At 52.8% G+C, this 7,215-nt stretch overlaps 2 protein-coding genes across 6 annotated transcripts in view; one reads left to right on the forward strand and one right to left on the reverse strand.

Annotated features, from left to right (window-relative positions):
• Positions 1 to 4,779, forward strand: part of CA9 (carbonic anhydrase 9) — a 5,528-nt gene extending 749 nt beyond the window's left edge. The window contains exons 2-11 of the mRNA XM_007455962.1: positions 502 to 531; positions 786 to 956; positions 1,090 to 1,232; positions 1,314 to 1,406; positions 2,469 to 2,535; positions 3,387 to 3,544; positions 3,752 to 3,896; positions 4,026 to 4,052; positions 4,500 to 4,581; positions 4,713 to 4,779. Of these exons, the coding sequence (XP_007456024.1) occupies positions 502 to 531; positions 786 to 956; positions 1,090 to 1,232; positions 1,314 to 1,406; positions 2,469 to 2,535; positions 3,387 to 3,544; positions 3,752 to 3,896; positions 4,026 to 4,052; positions 4,500 to 4,581; positions 4,713 to 4,779 (983 nt within the window). The remainder of the gene's footprint in view (positions 1 to 501; positions 532 to 785; positions 957 to 1,089; positions 1,233 to 1,313; positions 1,407 to 2,468; positions 2,536 to 3,386; positions 3,545 to 3,751; positions 3,897 to 4,025; positions 4,053 to 4,499; positions 4,582 to 4,712) is intronic.
• A 1,121-nt stretch (positions 4,780 to 5,900) lies between these two features.
• Positions 5,901 to 7,215, reverse strand: part of TPM2 (tropomyosin 2) — a 7,995-nt gene continuing 6,680 nt past the window's right edge. For 2 of the 5 annotated variants that reach the window (XM_007455966.1, XM_007455963.1), the window contains exon 9: positions 5,960 to 6,042. In XM_007455966.1, the coding sequence (XP_007456028.1) occupies positions 5,960 to 6,042 (83 nt within the window). Of the gene's footprint in view, positions 7,156 to 7,215 lie in introns of all 5 variants that reach the window. The other 3 variants (XM_007455965.1, XM_007455967.1, XM_007455964.1) reach the window with 3 other exon arrangements.

Genomic DNA, 7,215 nt, shown 5'->3' on the forward strand with positions numbered 1-7,215 from the left:
GAAGAGCGGGAAGGGCTTGTAGAAATCACCTCATCTTCAGCCTACAGATGAGGAAACTGAGACCTAGGACTAAGGAAACAGCAGGTAGGAGAACCTGGTATCTTGACTCTCAAGCCAGGAACTTTGGAAAATGAGCTGGAGACCAGAAAGGGAACAGGATGAGTGGGGAGGAGGGATGAATAAGGGAGAAAAAGGTCTACTGATTTGGGCCTGGGAACTGAGGCCTCCACCCATTTTACAGACCCTAAGACAGTGGTCGCAAACTGGTATCTCCGGGGCCAGCAGGATCTTTGTGTGGCCCATCAAGCTGTGGCGTTTTACTTGGCTGCCATCTATAGTGCTTTACACCTGGGCTGCTTCAGGCATTTCTGTTACCTGCTATGCTTCTGTAAGACATCTGAATTTGTGAACCTCAGCTAGTGAAGGAGACCCACCTCCTTTTGGCCGCTGGGGAGGAACTGGGCTCAAAGATCAGCTTCTTCGTCCTTCTCATTTATGCAGGGGATGACCACAGTCATTGGCGTTATGGAGGTGAGACACCCACCCCCTGCAGAGACCCAATCTGGGCACCCAGCTCTGCTAATGCCTGCACCCCCCGCCCTCTTCCCCCGCATCCACGTCTGCCAGTCCCTGACACCACCCGCTGCCTCTCTCCCTCCACATCCCTTATTTCTATCTCCCGTCCGGATGCCTCCTGACTCGACCCCATCGCCTTTTCTACTCAGCTTCCCTAAAAGTTCCTGATCTTGTCATCAAACTTCCTGTACGTACTCTCCCACTTCCAGGCGCTCCGCCATGGCCCCAGGTGTCCCCCGCCTGCGCTGGCCGTTTTCAGTCCCCGGTAGATATCCGTCCAGAGCTCACCGCGTTTTGCCCAGCCCTGCGACCCTTGGAACTCCTTGGCTTTGAGCTCCCGCCACAACCAGAACTGCGCCTGCGCAACAATGGCCACACCGGTGAGGCGGTCTCGGGGCGGAGCCTCGGGGAAGGGGCGGAGGCTATCTGGGAATGAGGGACTGTCCCTGGGAGTTAGGCTCGCTCTCTCCGGAGAGAGGGGCGGGCCCGGCTCACCTGCCTCTCACCACGCAGTGCAGCTGAGTCTGCCTCCCGGGCTGGAGATGGCCCTAGGTCCCGGGCAGGAGTACCGGGCCCTGCAGTTGCATCTGCACTGGGGGGCTGCGGGTCGCCCGGGCTCGGAGCACACGGTTGGCGGTCACCGTTTCCCTGCCGAGGTGAGCGCGCAGCTGTCCGCGGAGGGTCGAAGTGGGGCGCGGGGTAGGGGATCTCGCCCACTCCTACCGTGTCCTCTCCAGATCCATGTGGTTCACCTCAGCACTGCATTTGCCAAAGCTGACGAGGCCTTGGGGCGCCCGGGGGGCTTGGCCGTGCTGGCTGCCTTTCTGCAGGTACCAGCCCTGGAAACCCCCCACCCATGCTTCCCCAGCCCTCGGGCTCAGAGTATCTTGCCCCAGAGACCACACCCCGCACCTGGCTATCATCTTCATTTACTCATTAGTTCTTTCATTAACACCCACTGTGAGCTGGGCCCCAACAAAAGATTCCGAAACTGTGGATCCTTGTCTCCCCACAGCCAGTGAGGGAGGCTGACAGGATAGACATATACACAGGACACAGAGTCAACAAGGTAGTCAGGGAAGGCCTCACAGAGGAGGTGAAACTTGAAGCCTTCACTAGTGGGAAAGAAAAGGAGATATTCCATGCAGAGCGAACGGTACATGTAAAGACTCAGAATATGGCCCATTCGGGGAATGGCAGATGCAGTAGAATGGACATAAGGAAGAGTCATTTCCCTAATACTCTTATAACCCATAATTTCCCCTTTGCGAAATGCAATATTGTCTAGAGAAGCATTTAGTGACCTCTTTGGACCTATACTGATCAGGAGTACATACATAATGATTAGAGGAGGCTAGTAGGTTGGAGGGATGGTGAGACACCTGTGGATGGTGAAACACCTGTTAGGCTCACTCCCTCCCTGACTCATGGACGCCAGCCTCACAGCACAAAGTTCAGAGAAGCACCTTGGAAACAGCATGTCCTGGCTCCAAAACTCAAATACATGAATTATTAAGGTGAATGCAGAGCTAACATGAATACAAAGGTTATTGGGGTTTTCTGTGGTGGGGACATAGAATGTGTGTGGAGTTAATGATGAGTGAGATTGGAAAAGTAAGTAGAGCCCATCACTGAGAACCTTGTATCCTAGTAAAGTGACCCACCATCCTCCTCTTCCTCCAATTTGCCATTGAAAACTAGTCTGCCTAGTTACGTCAGTTTGCAAAGTAGGAGTATATCGACCTTGAGTAATAATACATGAGATATTGTGTTCCCCCAGCTTTCTCAGAGCTGGGAACTGGGGGAGGACTATGGGAACCCACCTCACCTTCAGGCCTCCAGCCATGACCCTAAATACATGTATGAATCTATCTTGCACTATCATCTCCTAGGAAGGCCCCGAAGAAAACAGCGCCTACGAGCAGTTGCTGTCACATTTGGGAGAAATCGCCGAGGAAGGTCAGTTTGTTGGTTTGGCCACTACCCTTGATACCCTTGTTCATAAAGAACCGCCCTTGGGGAGCCTCAGGTCTGAGGATGGGGAAGGGCTCCCTCCCACACAGAGGAGTTGAAATGTGAACTGGCCTACCGTGACCTTGATAATAACTATGAAGCCGAACACGGGCAAACAGGCAAAGGCAAACTGCTGGCTACCGGCTTTATGTTTAAAAACCAAACAGAAACTAAGATAAGACAAAAACCAAATAAGACCAAAAAAATAGTGTTTGGAACTTTCAGGGGTTGAGTCTAAAATTTTTCTGAGAGATGTCTATTACTCCTTCATAAGCATCAAATATTTTAAATTTGTAAATACTTTTGTTGGAAATCTTTCTTTCCTTCTCAGTCACTCTAGGTCATTTTAAACCTCACTTGCCCAACTGGACCTTAAGTTTTGCTAAACTAGAGAGAACTGTGTGTTTTTGAGTTTTGTGTCTGTTTTTAAAGTTATAGGTATTTATTTACAAGTTATTCAACTCATTTTCTCTTTTGATTTACTCTGGGCTTAAATCTGCATTCCAGCGTGTTATCACAGTGTGCAAAGTAAGAGTGAAGACTCAGAGGGAGGGCCGGGGGAGCAATTCTCTCACTCTGTGTGCCCCAAAGCCTTTTACTTCCTTCTGAGTCATGTCTTGTTGTGCTGAGTTATGGGAAGGGATACACTCAGTGAAGAAGTGGTTTCGGGGAGTTGAGTCAGCTTGGCTTCTGGGAGATAAAAATATATTCCTGTACCCCAAAGCTTTGTGGTGTGTATGGCGGGGGGGGGGGGGGGGTCAATCTATGTGGAACTCCAGCACAGGCCCTCTCCACAGACTCTGAGACTTGGGTCCCAGGACTGGATGTATCTGCACTGCTGCCCTCTGACCTCAGCCGCTACTTCCGATATGAGGGGTCTCTCACCACACCCCCCTGTGCCCAGGGAGTCATCTGGACTGTGTTCAACCAGACAGTAAAGCTGAGTGCTAAGCAGGTGGGGCTGGGGTGTGGTGGTGACATAGGGGATGAGGGGGAAAGGGATGTAGGTGGAGGTGAGAAAGAGGAGGCATAAAGAGATGAAGTGGCCGTGTTGGGGATGAGGGGGACGTGGACAGTGGGTCCCTGAGGTGCTGGCTGTAAGCCTGTGACCCTTTTGCTTCTGTGTCATGAGCCCACCCCCACTGTCTGCTGACCTCCCTAGCTCCACACCCTCTCTGACTCCCTGTGGGGACCCGATGACTCTCGGCTACAGCTGAACTTCCGAGCTACACAGCCTTTGAATGGGCGAATAATTGAGGCCTCCTTCCTTGCTGGAGTGGACAGCAGCCCTGGGACCGTTGAGCCAGGTGCAGCTTTGTCTACTGATGCCATGCCCCCTGCCCCCAGCCACAGGTCCCTCATCCTCCCCATGTGTCCTCATTTGTCTGTCACTGGTGATCACACCCCTGGCTCTAATGTCTCCTTTTTCTCCTCAGTCCACCTGAATTCCTGTCTCGCTGCTGGTGAGTCTGTGCCCCTCCTCTGGTTCCTGAGGCTGGGGGCATCCCTTGGCACCGTTCAGCCTCAGGGGCTAGTCAGGACCACCACTGCTACCTCTCCGTTTCTGCAGAACACACTCCAACCCCAATAGGATAGCGTCAGATCAAGGCAGGGGGGTTCCCCTGTTGTCCCCAGTGCAAGAGTTGGTCAGAATGAAGCTCCAGAAATCTGCTTGCATCCTCCTTCCCAAACAACCTCTTTGGTTTTGTTTTTAGAGAGGAAAAAAGTGCTTATCTTACCCCTTCTTGTGTATCCACCCCCATCCCTTTGCTGGCCTCTGCTGGATTCAGAGACGCTGGGGGCAGCTGGAGAACTTGGGGCAGGGGTGGGGTTCAGGTGGAAGAGGCTCTGAGGGAACCCTACAGACTCCTCTTCACTCCCTGAGGCAGTCTCTCTCCTCCTCCCTCCAGGAGACATCCTGGCCTTGGTTTTTGGCCTTCTCTTTGCTGTCACCAGCATCGCCTTCCTTGTGCAAATGAGAAGGCAGCAAAGGTATTTTACTAACCCTCTCCCTTAAGCCCAGCCCCTGCTGCCCAAGTGGAGTCCAGAACAGCTTCATGCAAATTGCATGCAAATGAGCTCATCCTTGGTGAGATTTCTGATTAGGGTTCCCTGTTGTGTAGACACCCAAGTGGGACCAAAGGAAGTGTCAGGTACCACCCGGCAGAGGTCACGGAGACTGTTGCCTAGAGGCCTGCAACTTGGAGAATGTGCAGAGAAGCTGGCCAGAGGAATCTGAGGGGGAGCTGGAGATTTTGTCCTGCCCATTACACTGCTTCCTTTGAAGCCTCCAAAGATATATTTTTTTAAATAAATATTTCTAATAAAATCTGTGGGAGGCGTATCCTTGTGCCCCAAATCAACAGGATGGTGTGTTCATTTCCTATTGCTGCTGTAACAAATTACCACAAACAGTGGTAACGGAAACTTATTCTCTTAAGAGTTCTAGAGGTCAGATGTTCAAAATGAATCTTATGGGCTAAAGTCAAGGTGTTGGCAGGGCTGGTTCCTTCTGGACACTCCTGAGGAGAGGATATTTTCTTGCCTTTTTCAGCTTCTAGAAGCCAAGCATTCCTTGGCTTGTGGCCCCTTCCTTGCATCACTCCAATCTCTTGCTTCCATTGTCACATCTCCTACAACTGCTTTTAACCTTCTTGCCACCCTCTCATAAGGACCCTTGTGATTATGTTGGGCCTACCCAGTTAACCTAGGATAACCTCCCCATCTCAAAATCCTTAGCTTAACTGAAGTCCCCTTCCCACGTAAGGTAACATTTCACAGGATTAGGGTATGGACATCTTTGGTGGGGGGACATGATTCTGCCTCATGTAGATGTTATCAGGAAGCAGGGAGAAACGACCAATATTGTTGGAATGACTGTGTGTGTGTGTGTGTGTGTGTGTGTGTGTGTGTGTGTGTGTGGGCAAGCTTGGTCTCTAGGCTTAAAATCACACTGAGGCTTTTGGGTTTTCACCCTGCTCAAGTAAAACCTATGTAGCTTTGCAGTTTTGCCTTCCAGTCGTGCTGTCCGGCCCAGCCGCTTGCTGGAATGGGGCAGTGCCGCTGATAGCAGCTCCTTTGCTCTGTGGGGAGTAAGGGCCAGATGTTCCCCCAGCCCTGCCAGGCTTCTCTGCTTCACACAGCCTGTTCATAACCCCTCCTCAGGGAGCCCAGTGCCCCACCCCTCTGGCTCACTCAGGGGTCCTTCCAACTCCACTCTTCCCCTGGGGCATCCTCTCTACCTTCTCCACTTTGGAAAACCACCACCACCATCCCCAACACCCAAGAAAGGCTTAAAGGGCCCCGTGATACTGGTAACATCAGTTTTATTCGGTGGCAACTACAGCCTGGCTGGGGGCAGGGCCAGCCCTCACAGGTTGTTGAGCTCCAGCAGGGTCTGGTCGAGGGTCTGGTGGATCTCCACGTTCTCCTCCTTGGCACTGGCCAAGGTCTCTGTGAGGGGAAGCAACCCGTGAGGTTGGTGGGGGAGAAACATGGGGAGGCATGGACGGGGATGTGACAAATAGACACGGAGTGGGTTGGAGGCACGGGAAGACCCAAACATTCAGGGATCTGAGGACCCTGTGGGTGGGACAAATGGATGGACTGAACAAGGCAGACAGGGATGCCTCACTCAAGGCTTTGGGGCCATGGAGGTGGGATGGGAAGGCCTGAATCATAAACTAATTTACCCTCCTTCTTTAAAAGGTTGAAGAGAGTTGGAAGCAGGAGGAAACACAAAGACGGAGCCAGGAAAGGGAGTGACAGACAGACAGACAGACAGACAGACTTGAGGCAGAAAACAGACCTGCAGGGAAAGCCCCATGGTGCTGCCATCCAGTGTCTTTCCAAACTTCATCCCAGACCATTCACAACCTTCTCGCCCCTCCCCTGCACCTCACCATTCCCCTTCCCTTCCAGTCATTCTTTTAGATCCTGTAATTACAGCTTGAACGCTCCAAGGGCAGTGACATGCCTGGGTCTGTGGAAGGGCGTGTGTCTCAGAAGCACCAGAGGGCCCGTGGTTGACTGACGTGGTCATTCGTGCCCACATGCAGCAGTGAGAGTCATGCAGAGGGGGTTCCGGTGTGGGCCACAGTGTTTTGTGGGTGAGATCAGTAGGGGAGGGGGGGGTCACAAGATCAGGGGTGCCCATAGGAGCCAGGGTCTCAGCAGTGAACCAGTGCTCTGTGGGGGTGATGGAAGTGCTCTCTGGAGGGCAGGAAAACAGCGTGGAGACCAAGTTGAGTTTATTAAGCAGCAGAGAGCGGGAGAGGCTGGTGGGTAGAGGGAGGAGTGGATGGATATAGAAGGATGAAGCAAATGCCAGGGTGGGCAGCAGCTGTGACGGGGGCTCTCCTAGGCTGCGTCCAGCCTGGCTGTGCAATGTTGGCAGTTTCTGCTCCTCCTGCTTGCCCCCCTCCCCATACAGAGAATGGAAAGGAGAAGAGAGAAGGGGCGGTGGGCCACACTGGTGAGAGGCTCAGAGGGAGGTGATGTCGTTGAGTGCGTTGTCCAGCTCCTCGCTGATGGCCTTGTACTTCATCTTCTGTGCATAGACTTCGTCTGGGGGGGTCCGGGAGGGGGGCCAGGTGGGAGTGTGGGGAGAGGGAATGGAGGGAAAGA

The sequence above is a fragment of the Lipotes vexillifer genome, unplaced genomic scaffold (genome assembly GCF_000442215.2).
Source record: "Lipotes vexillifer unplaced genomic scaffold, Lipotes_vexillifer_v1.1 scaffold920, whole genome shotgun sequence".
Taxonomy (NCBI): Eukaryota; Metazoa; Chordata; class Mammalia; order Artiodactyla; family Lipotidae; genus Lipotes; species Lipotes vexillifer.